Source organism: Ictidomys tridecemlineatus, chromosome 3 (genome assembly GCF_052094955.1).
Source record: "Ictidomys tridecemlineatus isolate mIctTri1 chromosome 3, mIctTri1.hap1, whole genome shotgun sequence".
Taxonomy (NCBI): domain Eukaryota; kingdom Metazoa; phylum Chordata; class Mammalia; order Rodentia; family Sciuridae; genus Ictidomys; species Ictidomys tridecemlineatus.
This window is the reverse complement of record NC_135479.1, coordinates 81,670,290-81,686,601: the sequence shown is the minus strand read 5'-3', so window position 1 is coordinate 81,686,601 and position 16,312 is coordinate 81,670,290. Positions and strand designations below refer to the sequence as shown.

Genomic DNA, 16,312 nt, shown 5'->3' with positions numbered 1-16,312 from the left:
CGGCACCTGGCGGGACCGAGCGGCGCACCGCGCGGGGCCAGGCCCGTCTAGATGGAGCCGCGGAGCAGCGGCGGCGGAGAGGCCAAGGGGCGGAGCGCCGGCGTGGATTCGGGCCAGCAGCAGCGAGCCTGGCGGCTTGCGGGCTGCTGCGGGATCCAGCCGCGAGCCATGCTGTAGGGAGGTCAGCGGCACCACGGCGGCCAGCGTGGCCGTCGCCTACGGACCAGGAGTCGCCCGCCCCTCGCTGGCCCTCGGTGCACACAAGCGGTTACAGGGCCGCAGGAAGCTCGCCCCCGAGCCTTCCCGCCGTTACCTCGGGCCGGAGGCGCGCACGTGCGTCGCCGCCAACCTTACGTCCAGCCTCGGCGTCGGTACGTTCGTTCCGCCCACTGCCTCCTCACTTGTTATTGAAAAAATGTCTTCTTCCTGACTTCCCCTCCGCGCCAGCAAATGGGTTCACCCACATCCGGGGATCTAAGAGAAGAGCCCGTGGATCACGTGGTGGTCAGAGGGCGTGGTCTGGAAGTAGAGGGTGCTGCCGCGGCCCGCCTACGGTAAGGGATCCTCGCGTCCCCAGCCTGTTTCTTGGAGAAGCAGGAACGCCTTGGTTCCTTAGCTTCGGACTTTTCCTCAGTCCCAGTGGACGAGGACGAGGCCCTCATTCACCCTTTGAGCCATTTTCCTTGCTGCACGCTGTGTCGGGTGGAAAGGGACTTCCAGTGGCGATGCTAGCCTCCCCCTTTTTGCTTCCACATTTGGTATATCCACTCCCCGGACCGGAAGGGGTGGAGCCGGTGGGCGGCTTTACGCGCTCGTACGGACGGTGGTAACCTGCGAGGGTCAATTCTAGAAACGGAACGGCTTTGCGTGTTTGGGTCGTAGAAATACAAGTTTACAATCATGTAAAACACAGAGCAGGACAAAGTGAGCCCCTGTTCCTGGGGACGTTCCCATTGCATGTTTGGAAAGACGTCTGAGCAGTGTGACTATTTCCCCAGTTGGTACCATGCATTGCGCCCAGGGATCTGTGGGACCAGTGGAGAACTAGGTTCTGGCACCCGGCTCACCCTGAGGTTTGGAGAACGCCCCCTGAAGAAGGCAACCTCGGAAATGATTCCTACCCTGATGTTAGCCGGAAGCACGGGGCCGGGAGGGGGGGGTATTATAGCAGACATTGAGACTCACAAATGTAATAAAAGTTTGTTCAGAAAACTGGGAATGACCATACTGTATGGCAAGTGCTTGGGACAGCGGCTGTGAGCCTGGCATTGCCTGTTTATTGCTTCCTGCTTTTCCAGCCCGTTAAAGGCAAAGCATTTTGGTGTCTGACCCTGGAAATGGGCCTAACCCCCAAAGAGCTTAAGCCTGCGTTGAATTTGGAAGAGATGGAAGGGCGGGGCGCGGGGGTAGGGGTAAGTGCAGAAGCTGGAAATAGTGACAGGGTTGGAGGTGTTATAGAGGAACAGGTGAAAAGGGATTGAGGCCAAATTGTGGGAATATCTGTTAGGAGATCATCTGTTTGAAATAGACATAACAATCAGAGGTGAAACTACTTAGTCACGGAGCTGACTTCTTTAATGGATCCCGTTGGAACAAGACTTTTTTAATGAATCCCATTCAGGACAGAAACCCTGCTGAAGCTGGAGCGATTGGAGAACACATTTTAAATAAAGGTGATATCTCTGTGGACCAGGAAGGATCAGCAGAGGAAATTGTGAAGGGGATCCTGGGGTACAAAGCAGAAAGGACATAGGAGTAGATTAGGTAATGGAGAGCTTTCGTAGAACAGAGACTCCAAAAGGATAACTAAGCTGACAGGTGGAGACTATTTGTAAATTTCCTACACAAAGGATCCCTCAGCTACTATTGAAATAGTCACTGGGTAGTAGTGGGTTAACCCATTAAATGCCATAATCCCAGATATAGGATACCTATAAAAATTTAAATTGCACAAAAAAATACAACACTTTGGGTGACATTTGAAATAACACGTCTTTAGAGTTCTGTTCTTTTGATAAAGTAACAGGTGAATGATTAGAGCATTAGAAAATAAATAAGGAATATATAGGAGATTTATATACATATAAATATACAAGCTCTAGATTATGATTTCCAACCCATTTTATTGCACCTGTGCCAGTTTTGTTGAAATACTTGTAGAATTGAAAACTTGGGACTCTGGGTTAATTCCGAGAAGTATTAAGATCTCATTTGGTTCACTGGTGGCAGAAGTAGTGGGTATCTTTTGCTTAAATTTTACCTGAATCCTTATCTTGAGAATAAAAACCCTTCCCCACCCTAACTTGGGTATAGTTATTACCAGGCATTAGAACCATCTTACAATTGTACTATTGGAGAGAAGTACAGATCTGTGTGACACAGTTGAATTCTATTCACAAAGAGTAGGGCTGGGGGTGGGGCTCAGTGATAGAGCACTTGCCTAGCATGCACAAGGCACTGGGTTCGATCCTCAGCACCACATAAATGTAAAATAAAGATATTGTGTCCACTTAAAACTAAAATTAAAAAAATAAATATTTTTTTAAAAAGATTGTTTTTCACATGAGTTCATAGTCTCAGAAACTAAGAGTAACTGAGGGTGCTGTTGGTGCAAAGAGTTTCCAGGACCTCAAGATTGACACTTTGTAGCCAGGAGCACAGTAGGGTGATGGCTTTGATAGGGAGGCAGGGCCCAGACTTAGAAATAAGGAACCTAGAAATACTACCCAACCCTCCCCTCCCCCGGCCTATTAGGTCACAACTGTTCCAGAGAAAAAAAATGAAGAATCAGCCATGGTCAAGGAGCATCTTGACCCCTCCGTCCAGGAATCAAAGGGAGTGCAGCATTAAGAGTCAGTTGGGCCAGGCACAGTTTCTGATGTGCACACCTATAATTCCAGCAACTCAGGAAAGCGGAAGCAGAGGATCACAAGTTTGAGTCCAGCCTGAGAACTTAGTGAAGCCCTAAGCAACTTGGTGAGACCCCTGTATAAAAATTAAAAGGGCTGTGGTTATGGGCTGGAATTGTGGCTCAGTGGTAGAGCACTTATGGGGCATGTGTGAAGCCCTGGTGGGTCTATCCTCAGCACCACATATAAATAAATGAAACAAAAGATCCATTGACAACTGAAAAAAAAAGGAGCTAGGGTTATAACTCAGTGATAAAGCACCGCTGGGTTAAATCCCCAGTACCAAGAAAAAAAAAAAAAAGAATCAGATAAGGAATGCTAAAGAGAAGCAGAAACTGGAGCATCATGGGGTTTGACCACTGTTATTCACCAGAAACTCAGCCTGGGTGCACTTTTCTTTTCAAACTCACCTACCCTCATTGTTCTTATGAGGAATTTTGTCAGGCCTCTGGCTGGTCACTTTGCTTAGCCCAGCTCAGTGTTAACTCATGTTCATTTAGCCTCTGTGCCCAAGAATGCCAAGGTTTGAGCCAAGGCTGGTAGGGACTTGTATAAAAACAGTACAGGAAGAGCTAGAGCTGCTGAGAGGAGACTTGGCAGGCAGGAATCAGAGACTCATCAAAGACATCATGAACAGGGAAAGATGAATGTGAAAGTTAAAGAAAAGCTATATTTGGGTGCATTGTATTTAAGGACTTTCTCTAGAGATGTGTTGGCCTCCTGTCAGACTCTGAGACACTGGGCTATGTCCACCCTATATTCACTGTAAAACAATTGTCAGCTGAGGTGGGGAAAGAACCGTGATCTTATAAATAAGTTGTCACCTGATCCATACAAAATGAGCCTTTCTTGGGGTGATGTCGTGCCCAGAAACAGGTCCAGGCTAAAAAGCCTGACGAATTCTAGTACTGAATTATACCAGCGCCTCAGTCTTCATGTTGAAGAAATAACCTCCTGGGGCTGGGGATGTGGCTCAAGCGGTAGCGCGCTCGCTTGGCATGCGTGCGGCCTGGGTTCGATCCTCAGCACCACATACCAACAAAGATGTTGTGTCCGCCGAGAACTAAAAAATAAATATTAAAATTCTCTCAAAAAAAAAAAAAACACCTTATCCCCTCCATTAAAAAAAAAAAAAAAAAGAAATAACCTCTTTGGTTTATAGATCTGACAAAATCAAAGCTACGGGAAAATGGACAGTGAGGTCCAGAGAGATGGAAGGATCTTGGATTTGATTGACGATGCTTGGCGAGAAGACAAGCTGCCTTATGAGGATGTTGCAATACCACTGGTAGGTTGTGATGTGCGCTGAGCATGATGGGTTAAAGTTAGCTGGCAAAACTTAGTGACGGTGAGATATTAAAATTAACTAGTAGGACAGAGAAAATCAGCATTCTCTCAATTCTCAAAGCCTCTGAAGAGTATCTAGCCCAACTCATTGTAGTTATTATTGTTGTTTGGGGGAAAATGGGGATTGAACCCAAAGAGATTTTACCACTGGGTCACATCCCCAGCCCTTTTTTAAAAAAAATTTATTTCAAAACAGGGTCTTGCAAAATTGCTTAGGGTCTCATTAAATTTCTAAGGCTAGCCTTGGACTTGCAATCCTCCTGTCTCAGCCTCCTGAGTCGCTGGGGTTGTAGGCATGCATCACCACACCATAACCCAACTCTTTATTTGAGGAGAAATGTGGTTCAGAGAGCTGACATGCCCTGCTCTGTTAGGGGTCATACCAAAACAGAAATCCAGATTTTTCTGGACCATCCTTTGTCTACCACACCAAAGCCAGATGTGAACTAAGCTAAGAGTTTAGGGCCTGAGGCAGGAATAGGAGTCGCAGCATGGTGCTCCTTCCTTCCCTGCCTTGGGCTTGTCAGTCGAATGACGTTTTGAGAAACTCATGTTCTTGGAGCACACACCTACCCTAGGTTCCCTGGAAAATATTCAGGTGATACCTGGCTTTTCTTCTTTTTCTTCATTTGCATTTAGGCCAGTAGGTTCCTAGAATACTGTCCTTTCCTGATGTCTGGAAAATTCCCCTGAAAGGAACTTCTTACAACATCTTCATTTTACAGGAAAGAGTAGAATCAGAGAGGGGAACTTGTCCACATTCTGGCAGCTGATAAGTCAGACTTCATACCTTGGTCTGTAAAGCTCCAAATCCTGGCCTGTAAATTTTGTTCGTTCATTCATTCAACAAGCATTTCTTTGTGCCTACTCTGTGCCCTAAGACTCTGAATGTAAGATATAGTTCATGCCCCTGGGAGGGCTAGAGAGCAGCAGGTAAATAGTGTAATAAGTATTCTAAGTAGGCACGTGACTAGCCATGTAGCATAGAGAAGGCTGATTGCCTGGCAGGCAGCAGAAAGGTGCAAAGGGGCTGTCATGATTAAGCTGGATCATTAGGAAAGAACAGAATTTTACTGAGTGGACAAAGGCTCTGCAGCAGAGGGGAGAGAAGTGTGCAGACCCAGAGTCTTGAAAAACTCCGTGAGATGGTTTGACGTGCAGGGTACGTGGAGACAACACTTGTCATTTAAGTAGGCAGAAAAGCTGGACATCAATTTTGACAGATTATCTCTTGCCACACGTAAGTCTTCCACTGTGGAGACCTAGGAATGAATGGTCTTCATTCCATGCCATGCTCAGATTTGGGTTTCAGAAAATCAGTACAGCACATTGTTAGAAATGGCCCCATACAAAGAAGAGGATAGGTAAGACCAATTAGGAAGCTACTGCAGTGACCTAGATAAGGGAGGCAGGCTGGACCAGAGTGGAGAAAATGGCGGAGCCAGGTGCAACAGAGCACACCTGTCATCCTAGCTGTTTTGGGAGACTGAGGCAGAAAGATTGCCCATTGAACCAATTTAGTGAGACCCTATCTCAGAATAAAATATTTTAAAAGGCTGGCCCCCAGATTTAGTCCCTGGTATACCACGAAAATATTGGAGTCTTCTCAAATTTTGGAATTGTTAATGACAAGATTTGGGGACCATCTTATGTGAAAGGGATGAAAGAAAGGGAAATTTCCCTGCCATCTCACAGGTGACAGCCTGCACTGTTGCTAATTGATATGTTTCCCCTTGTCTTGTGATTCTAAAGCAGTGTGTATAGTTGGCTTTTGCTACATAACACATCACCCCAAAATTTAGTGACTTTAAACAACTATTTATCTCATGACTTTAAAACTCATTTGGGATCTTCTGGCTGCACCAGCTCAGCTCATCAATGCTAGGCTTCCTTATGCTGCACAGTCAGCCAGTAGACTGACAGCCAGTAGACTGAATAATCTAGGACAGTCTTACACATCCAGCAGTTAGCAGGATGTCCCTGGATGATGGGCACCTGGGCCTTGGTCTCTCATGATTCAGCAGGCCAGCCCAGATACCTCAGACTCAGGTTCCAAGAGCAGTATCAGAGGGAACTGCAGAGCCTTATAGAGCTTAGGCCAAGAACTTACCCACAGGCTCCACAGCTGCATTCTGCTGGCCAAAGCAAGTCACATGGCCAGTCCAAGTCCCGGATTAGGGAAATAAATACCACCTTTTGATAGGAGTACTTACAAAATAGCTCCAGCCATTTTTCCAGTATACCATCATGGATGGTTGTGTTTATGATACTTTCTGTTTTCTAGGCAATTGTGCGATTTTATGTGTTGGTGTTCATTACCAGAGACAATAGTCACCAAAGGAGACACAAGCGTATCAGATGGAATGAAATTAAGCAGAGTTATCTGCCTCTGACTTAAGTACTTCAATGACCAAGGACCTTTTTATTCTTTGTCAGCTATTAGTTAGTAGGGCCAAATATTCTTAATCTACTCTCTTAATCTTACATACTTTCCAATCTGTGCAGGTATGTTTGAATCTCAATCTTACATTTGTAGAGCAAGATGGATGTGATTCTAAAACACTTGTATACATTATAAGTAAATATTTAATAAATATCAAATGTAATCTTAATGGGGAAAAACATATGCATTACAAATTGGAATTCAGCAAGAAATTGTTAAGTGTGAATAGTACATAATAGTTTGCTGACCCTAAAACAGCGTAAATTCAGGTAATTACAAAGAAATATGTTGCCAGGTGCAGTGGTACATGGCCTGTAATCCCAAAAACTTGGGAAGCTGAGGCAAGAAGATCAAAAGTTCAAAATAGCCTCAGAAACTTGGCAAAACTATGACTTAAAATAAAGAAATTAAAAGAACTGGGGATGTGGCTCAGTGGTTAAATATCCACGGTACCAAAGAGGAGAAAAGAAAAAGAAATACATTTTATCAGTGACCTCTATAAATTTAACTATAAAGTCTAAGGAAATAATTCCAGATTCTTCTCTAAACCTACCCCACCATGGCTCAGTGTCTTTCTGTGTTTTATGTTGCCCGACTTCACCACTAGGGGGAGATCTCTGCGAGGCAATTTTTGTTATTTTTTCTTTTGTTTTTGCAATGAGAGAGATTGAACTCAGGGCACTCTACCAGTGAGCCACATCCCCAGCACTTTTAATTTTTTATTTGAAACAGGGTCTCCCAGAGTTGCTCAGGCTGGTTCTCAAACTTGCTATCCTCCTGCCTCAGCCTCCTGAGTCACTGGGGACTGAACCAAGGCCTCCTGTTACATTTTCAGTGTCCCTCATCACTGCCTCTGCCATCATTTTAACATAAGGTGTTCAGAACAGCATAGTTTGGGGATAATTTTCTATATTTACAGAATATGCCAGCAAATCAAGTATTAGTATTCTTTGTGTGTGTGTGTGTGTGTGTGTGTGTGTGTGTGTGTGTGTAGTGCTGGGGATTGAACTCAGGGCCTTGTGCATGCAAGGCAAGCACTTTACCAACTGAGCTATATCCCCAGCCCAATCCAGTGTTCTTTTAAAACATACTCCCCCACAAAAAAATCAGCATTCCTCTTTCAGTGGTCCTGGCCACTCATAATACAAGCAAAGGCTCTGGAGCACCGGAGGCCCTGAACAGTGCTGAGCACTTGATCTAAATTATCTCATTTAACTTACCCAAGTCCTAAGACATTATGGTGACCTTTTCCTCCCATTTTCCAGAAAGGAAACAAAGGCCCTGAAGGTTTGAATACCTTGCCCAGGTAACCCAGCAAATGATAGCATCCTGGCTTAGGTCCTGGTTGACTTCTAGAAGCTTCTACCCTCACCCCTTGCCACACTGCCTCTTGCACAAATACCAGAGTCGAGGTGCCTGGTGTTTCCTCCATTGTTCCCATGGACTAGGCCACGTTTGAGCAGCGCTTCCGATGTTTTCCTCCAATCTATTTATTTTGGCTCTTTCCTTAGAATATACCTAGCAATTGTGCCACACATTCCTAGGAACTCATAGGTTTTAATTCTAAGTACTATTGAGTTTTAAGATATTAATGCAGAGTATTGTTCTGAATGTCACTGTACCTTTTCAGAATGAACTTCCTGAACCTGAACAAGACAACGGTGGCACCACAGAATCCGTGAAAGAACAAGAAATGAAGTGGACAGACTTGGCCTTGCAGTACCTTCATGAGAATGTGCCCCCTGTTGGAAACTGACTCTTGGCTCCTTTCTCATGGATGGATTTTCAAAAATATAGAGAGATAAAATGTTTTCGTTTAGTCTCTTTATTCAGATCTTTGAGTAATAAATCAACAAAGTGTATACCCTCTTAATGTGAGGCAACAAAGAGCAATGTGAAAATATTCAGAATGGGAAACAGATTTCTCAGGAATGCAGAATATTTGGCTCTTTAAACCTTAAATTCTTCACTCACTTGCTTGTGTTTGAGCATGACTGGTTAAACATTTGCTTTTAACTCCAGTTTTGCGTTACTTTCAAAGTTTAACACTTTGCAGCTACTTACATATGTACTGTGACTTAAGTGGTTGAAAATATGAGAGGGAAAGGCAAAGAAACAGGAAGCCAGACATAGGATCCATGCCTTCTCGTAGTTCCCCACCTTGAGAAGCCTTCTAAGCTTTGGGCCTATGGGCACATATGCTCCACAGAGGCCGTGCTATTTACTCATTACTGAGATTCCTGGGATTTTCCATGCCATTTTCAAACTACAAATAAATTTACAGATTAAAAAGTTATCTGATCATTACCTCTGCTCTCCTATAGCTGCCTTTGGTACAACTGGAAACCATCTGGCTAGATGGGCCACTAGTTTTATCCAATAGTGGCATTTCTTATTTTCTCAAAGCCCTTTCATATATAACCAAAACACCATAAAGTCAGTATTTAGCAATACATTTTTATAAAGAAGATATAATTTGCAAAACACATTGATATATATTTGTCTCCTGGGATTAGCTCATCTTGTCCTTTTTGTTTACCCAATTTCATTTCATTTTTTTGTGTGTCCTTGTGTGCATGTGTGTATGTGTGTGTGTGTATGGTGCTAGGGATTGAACCCCGGGGCCTCCTCATGCATGCTAGACAAGCCCTCTGTCACTGACCTACATCCTCAGCTCCACTTTACCCAGCTTTTAAGAGGAAGAAGTACATCACAATGAGTTTCTTTTAGGATTTCAACCAGAAACATGGTCCTAGCCTCTCTCCACCAACCCACACAGCAGGTTGGTCTGCTCCATTCATAGCCCAACCTGGAAGCCATTTATCTTCAGAAGAAAGACCTCCCAAGATACCAGTTTCTTCAATAACTGAAAAATTGCAAAATCATGGGGAAGGGAAGTATAATAGGGAAGAGATTTTATACCAAGAGAAAACTAAGCTTTTCAAAAAATGAAAGTACCCAGAAAACCACAGTTCTTTCACATTCTCATTAAATGATACCTTTCCTCCAACTTCTCTGTGGTAATAGTTAACATACTAACATCTAGGAATTTGGCAAATTATGAGTCCAGCCAAGCCTTTCCTTGGAACAGATAAACAAAGCTGTCTTGACCGAATCTGAAATGGAATATGAGGCCTGTAAGACAGCATTTATTTTTTTCTGCTTAAGACCCTGATCTTAAAATTGCCACCCTACCCAGGAATGATTTCATAAGCCAAGGTGGTAACCTGCAATATGGCATCAAAAGGGTGGCTCACTGTATCAGGAATTCAGTGACCCAAGCTTGGGCCACTCAGATTCTGTCAACTGGAGCTTTGGAGTCTGTCCATACAGGACTGGCTTGAGGATGATGGACTCACAAGAGGCCCAGCTTGTGGTATAGAGTGGCTTTCTTCAACCGTGCTTACCAAAATACCCAGAGGAAAGTGGGTGCAGGGGGAGGTCAAAGGGCTATGTAGGCACCTGGTTCCTGCCAGCTTCCCAGTTAACAGCATGTTGTATGAATTCAGCTTGACATGACTGAGCCATCCTGAGCATAACCACTGTGATTGCCACTGAATAACCTTAGCTGGTCTTCCCCACACATTCCCCAGCAAACTGTAAATAGACAGAGTCCTGTGTGGAGCTTTACAACCAGCCCCTGGCTCCTGGCATGCACCTGACTGATATTATCCTACGGTAAACCAGGTTTATTCCCTCCAGGATAAAGTCACTTCTGTCCAAACCTGTAAGCATGAGGCCTCTTTCTGATTGGAATTGTAGGAATCCAGCTGGTCTTGCTGTTGCTAGGACCACACTTCTGTCAGTAAGTTCCCCCAATAAACTACCCTCTGCAATTCTAGATCTAGATTTTCCTCAGTGGGGAGACATAAGTATTAAACCAATAGCCAGACAAATTTGTGATTTCAAATCGTAACATGCTAAGAAAGAGAAATAGAGGATGTGACTTTGTTTGGATTCCTAGAGATAAAGCCCAAGTCAGGCTTTCTTGTGCAAGTGAAATTGTGCTCTCCAGAGGACCATATGAGGAATGCAGGATGGAGCTGGGAAAGAAGCTGAGCAAAGAAGTGGTTTCAACTCAAGGTTTTCCCCACATTGAGGAAACAAGCCAGGTGCACTCATCATATGAATGCTCAGCCATTCGCTCCACCCTTCCTGCCATCCCCAGAAGACATCTAGCTCTATGTCCTCTAGAGAGGACATAGAGCTAGATGTCTTCTGGCAGCCAACACAATAGCTGGGGAATGGGTACCAACAGTGCCCACTGCTGAGTGTATGGAGTGTGTGACCGGGGGAACCTGATTTATATTTATATTGATTTATAATCAAGGGGAGACCTGGTGATAAGTAGCTTTTATGGCACATAAATTTAATATACTAATTTAGTTTCTGAATTTTTTTGCACTCTCCAAAGAAGTGGTCAAGTCCTTTATGCTTCCTGTGCAGAGCAGGAAGCAGAGATGCTCGAACACACCCCCACGTCTTGTTTGGGAAGCAGGGGAGAGTAGGAGGGAAGGGGGTCTGAAGCCAGGAGTAGCACCAAGTGTGCCCCCTTGCTGGTGGGGGTAGGTAGGAGTCAGAGGTGAGCTGTGGGAACATGAGGTTAAGGGGGTAACTCTATAAACCGGGCCCACTATACTGACTACCACATGCGTTCATTAAAAAAGCAATTTAGCAAGAGCCCTGCCCGGCTTAACTCAATAAAAAATATTACATTCCTCAGCAAGTAACCTGTTATCTACAGGAGAAATGCAGGCCTAAGATGCCTGTAAGAACAACACAAGTTACCCCGGGGGATGTAGGGAGATTTTTGTGATCCTTACGCAGACCAGATTCCAGAACTCAGAGAGATAAGGATAATTCTCCGTAACCATAAAATCTGTAAGAACAAGTTCTAATTGAACTGGTCAGTGTGGGTTAAAATGACCTACAGTTGTTCTGTACAGTGGTGGTGGGGGGGCTCAAAAGTTTGATGTCACTCAAAAGTCAAGAGGTGAACTTGGGAGGGACTCTCTGGAAACTTCTCTGGAGCTCCAATAAAACTGGAGGGTACAAGGAACATGCCCTCTTTCTCTCTGAAAGGACACACTCTTTCCCCTGACAGTGTCTCCTAAATCCTCAGTGTAGCAAAGTAGTGCCAAATAGATTTATTTGCTTTGAAGAAAATAGAAAAATATTATATTCTTTTTTTTTTTTTTTTTATCCTGGGGATTGAACTCAGGGCACTTGACCACTGAGCCACATCCCCAACCCTACTTTGTATTCTATTGAGAGACAGGGTCTCCCTGAGTCGCTTAGCACCTCGCCTTTACTGAGGCTGGCTTTGAATTCATGATTCTCCTGTCTCAGCCTCCAGAGCAGCTGGGATTATAGGCACACGCCACGAGCCCAGCTGAAAAAATGTGATATTCCTTGTACCCTTCTAGTGTGCGTAACAGATGAGTAAGGGTAGACGGGAGAAGGGTCAGGAGGTGGGAATTGATTACACAGAAAGAAAAGTCCCGTGAAGTCCAGAAATGGGACTGGCATCACAAGAAAGGTGACTGAGGAGACAAGGATCTTGTTAAAACTTTTCCTTAGTCATCAAAAGAGTTTAACCCGTGACGGGTGAATGGCCCAATCAAAATTTTTAAAAAGTATAAGTCACTCTAACTGCCCACACATGGCCTATGATCTCAGCTCTTCTGGAGGCCAAAACAGGATGATTTTAAGATTGAGGCCAGTCTTGGTAACTTTTTTAGACACTGTCTCAAAATAAAATATTTTAAAAAGGGTTGGGGATGCAGCTCAGAGGCAGAGTGCTTACCTAGCATGTGCAAGGACCTGGGTTAAGTTCCCAGTACAGAGGAAACACACGCGCACACACACGTGTATAAACACATTTCTATATGTGGGTGTTGCTCTGGAAGATGGATTTGGGCACGAAACAAAGAGCTTTGCATTGGCTTAAGGGAGAGATGATGATAGCTTGGACCAGCTAGATGAAGGTGGGTATAGAAGGACTTGGGTTGTCCCTTAGTGGTAGACATGCCCATTTTACCCATTGAAGGAGTTTCATGAAGCCAATATCCTGGGACATGGCTGTATAACGCTGAAGAGACTCATATGCTCAGGGCGAGCACTCCTTCATGACCCAGGGCTGGATTTGCTGAGCTGGACATAGGACAACAGATACAACCCATGTTCTCCAGACTGATTCTGAGTCCAGGAGCTGCCCATTCTTTGAAGTCCAACTTAGACCCACACATAGCAGAGGTGCCATGATTAATCAGACATCTCTAAGTGCTGAGGATCTCTAAGCCCTTGAATTCACTTGTGAGGTGGATATCATTGTCCTCCTGCATCAGGAGATGTGACTTAAATGGCTTGTTCAAGTTAAAGGACTTATGTATTCCAAGTCACTCAAGCCACAAATGCATTCCAATATAGGCTGTTGTGTCTCAAAATCTGTGCTCTCTCCTGGTACCACATCACCTCCTCTAGCAAGACTCTGTGGATACCTCTTTCTGAAATGGGAAGAAAATCCTATCAGAACACTCAGAATTTCCAAATATTTGTCTGTATAATGGAGACAGAGAACCCAAAGAATTTTTATTAGGAAATTGGGAGACATGAATCATTCAAAAGTTCAACCTATTACCAAAGTCACAGAACTCCGTCGACACGACTCATATTGTTGTCACTGGTTTTTACACAAGATTAAATCCCTAAAGTTTATTTTCCGATTTTGGTGCATTTGAAGAGTTTATTGTCAATGCCAATGAATTCCCAGCAGGGGGCGCTCAATTCCTTTTAGAAAGTTGACTCGCCAGTGGATCTTTGGTCAGTTCTAAAAACCAAGCATCCTCAATCAATGCAGTTTTTTGCTTGCAAGAGATTCTGCATATCTGGGTGACTCAGAGTGTTGGGCTCTGAGGGTTTATGTGAAGAAAGTGCTGTCTCCCTGGGATTCTGGTCATTCACAGTAGGACTGGGCGGCCCACTTTGCGCCCATCATTCATGCCCTGAGGAGAACCAGGTAAGGGTCAGAACTGTGGTTGCAGAAAAAGATGGTTACAAATAGGATCACCTTTTTTGCCTGCTTGTGACCCCAACTCATACTCACACCTGGGGTGCTTTCATTTAGCTGTTTTCCAGCTTTTGGGGTGAAATCATTTGAATAATTTAGGCATCATTTTGAAAGAATCTATCAGGCTCTAGAAAGACTGTGTTCTAAAGATTCTTTTCTTTAATCCTGTTTCATCCACGTTAAAATTCCTGCCCCAGCCTCCCGCTGTGCCATCAGTGAGCTCTGTGGGAAACAGCAAGGTGTGCAGGATCTGAACTGAAAGGGCTGGCGACAGCCATATCTTGTAACCTTCTCTGCCCAGATGATGGATGGCCCTGGCCCGTGCGGCTCGCCCACCAGGGCTGCCTTGGTGAGTGCATGACACGCACACAGGCACCACATTTGGTACAATTCTCTGCTGCTGCTGCCTCAAGACCCTTAGGAATTTTTGAACAAAGGGCCCACATGTTCATTTTGCATGGGGCCCCATGAATTATGCAGCCAGTCCTCCCAAATCTATGGCAGCCATCTGTCGGGATTCCACGTTGGCCAGTGACTAACTTGAGTGACACAGCTCAAGGCACTGAGTGTCTGCCTTCAGGGTAATAGAAGGCAGACAGGGCCTGGGCATGCAGCAAGAGAAAGCCAGGGCGTCTGGACAGGGTTCCAGTTCCTGGTAAGCTCTCCCAGGGCAGCAGCTGAGTCCTTTTCTCACCTTGACCGGAGCTCTCTATTGTTCTTGCCTCCTGGAAGCTGGCCTAACTGACCATAGGGCAAGGGGCAGAGATGCAGGAAGTGCATTGAGACAGGCTTTGCGACAGCTAAGAGTCCTTGAGGCAGGATTATTACCCAGCCCCAGGGCATGTCCTCGCCTCAATTTCATCTTGGCTCTTAGTCAACATTTATACATCCCCCTCTCCGAATAGAGCCTCTGATGGAAAGAAAGTGTTAAGAAGCACAGATGCAGAACTGGGAACAAAGGTCAACTCATATCATTATTGGTATTCCTTAGTTTAAAGGATTCTACCTGCGTTTTTATTCTAGTGTACCCAATTGTGTCAAACCACACACACACACAAAAAAAAAAAAAAAAAAGCCTGGTTTTGTAGGTCAAAAATAGCCAGGTAATTGCAATTTCCTGTGTTTCCAGCTGATTCTCACCTAGGGTCAATGGTGCATATATACACATAAATACGCACGAACACAATACACTGTGGACCAGATTTGTTGGGGAGAGGGGAAGAAGGCCAAGGGTGGAGAATTTGAAAACAACCAAATGACTCCAGAGGAAGTGAGAGAGGTTGATGTACAAACCCATCCCAGCTCTCCCTGACCCTCCCTGGTGACTACTCAGACCCCCTTCCTAATGATGCTGCCACCCAAGGGCAGAGAGGTCTCCTGGCCCGTGCTGGGGTCTGTTTCCCAGGTCTCTGCCCATGCTCCCTCCACTCTTGTCTTGGTCTCCAGTGGTCCCGCCCCACCCCCATCCCCAAGCCCACAGAATGGTGCCCAGTCTCACTGGGAGGATTCCTTCCTGGCTTTTGCATCCGGGCTCTTTCCATCCAGCCCCTCAGCTCAGGGCTGTGTGGCTGTTCACAGAGCCTCCGGCGTGTCTCCACGTGGCTCCTGCTGGCCCAGGGCTGCCCTCTGACTGCAGAGGTGAGGGGCTCAGGAATCTGAGTTCTTAGCCTAGGAGAGGACAAGAAAAAAGAGAGTCCTGGAGAAGGCTGGCTGGGCACGATGGCGCACTCCTGTAATCCCAGCCACTGGGGAGGCTGAGGCAGGAGGTTCACAAGTTCAAAGCCAGCCTCACCAATGGCAAGGCGCTAAGCAACTAACTCAGTGAGACCCTGTCTTTAAATAAAATACAAAATAAGGCTGGGGTGTGGCTCAATGGTCGAGTACTCCTAAAGTACTCCTAAATTCAATCCCTGGTACCCGGGAAGAGAAAAGAAGTGGAGAAGGCCAAAGCTCTGGTCTCTCTCTTCCCCACTGACTCTGTTCTTGTTCTCTCTTTCTCCCAGTCAGTTTTACTGTATCTTCCTATTTGTCTTGCTTGAAGGTTTTTTTTCCTTTCTTATATTCAAGCATATATCTAAATATCTTAGTCTACACATCACACTTGTTTCCCTTTCCCATCACAAACATCTCTAAAGTAGAATTCATGTCAAATTCACACCTTGTTTTGTTTCACCTAATAGTCATTCATTTAAAATTACATGTTGTATGTAATATATACATATATATCATGTATATATGATATGTGCATATGTGTATATATGTGTCTATATATACACATGTATATGTATATACACACATATACATACATGTACACACACACATATATATTTTATAACTGCTGAAAAGTACAATGGTTAAGTATAGGGACCTTGAAGGCAGTAAGGCCTGGGCTCAAAATCCTTCTCATCATAAGCACTTTATAAAGATTAGTTATTGTTTGTTATCAAATAAAATATTTAAGTGTTTCAAAGGAATTCTGCATTGACATGCTGAAGTTCAACAAAGAATAATTTCATTATTTAAATAACATTCCCAAATAACCTT

At 44.7% G+C, this 16,312-nt stretch overlaps 2 protein-coding genes across 17 annotated transcripts in view; one reads left to right on the top strand and one right to left on the bottom strand.

The window, feature by feature from the left end:
- The window catches only part of Cep63 (centrosomal protein 63), a 54,962-nt gene extending 54,420 nt beyond the window's left edge, over positions 1 to 542 (bottom strand). For 3 of the 12 annotated variants that reach the window (XM_078043347.1, XM_078043349.1, XM_078043350.1), the window contains exon 1: positions 314 to 453. The gene's annotated coding sequence lies outside the window, so the exon portion shown is untranslated. Of the gene's footprint in view, positions 1 to 6; positions 225 to 313 lie in introns of those variants that run through there. The other 9 variants (XM_078043344.1, XM_078043346.1, XM_040269819.2 and 6 more) reach the window with 9 other exon arrangements.
- Anapc13 (anaphase promoting complex subunit 13) lies at positions 226 to 8,510 on the top strand. 5 transcript variants are annotated; one of them, XM_078043357.1, is made up of 3 exons: positions 226 to 371; positions 4,072 to 4,197; positions 8,330 to 8,510. In XM_078043357.1, exons 2-3 carry the CDS (start codon positions 4,099 to 4,101, stop codon positions 8,453 to 8,455), a joined length of 225 nt encoding a protein of 74 aa, XP_077899483.1. In that variant the 5' UTR covers positions 226 to 371; positions 4,072 to 4,098; the 3' UTR covers positions 8,456 to 8,510. The 5 variants fall into 5 exon arrangements, with proteins under 5 accessions (XP_077899483.1, XP_005327094.1, XP_077899480.1 ...); XM_005327037.4 differs by lacking the exon at positions 226 to 371 and adding an exon at positions 415 to 554; XM_078043354.1 differs by lacking the exon at positions 226 to 371 and adding an exon at positions 883 to 1,073.
- Positions 8,511 to 16,312: the final 7,802 nt, after the last annotated feature.

Coding starts and splice junctions, on each gene's coding strand:
- Anapc13 (XM_078043357.1), top strand. CDS start 4,099: ATGGACAGTGAGGTCCAGAGAGATGGAAGGATCTTGGATTTGATTGAC. Junction 4,198..8,329: donor AGGATGTTGCAATACCACTG/GTAGGTTGTGAT, acceptor GTACCTTTTCAG/AATGAACTTCCTGAACCTGA.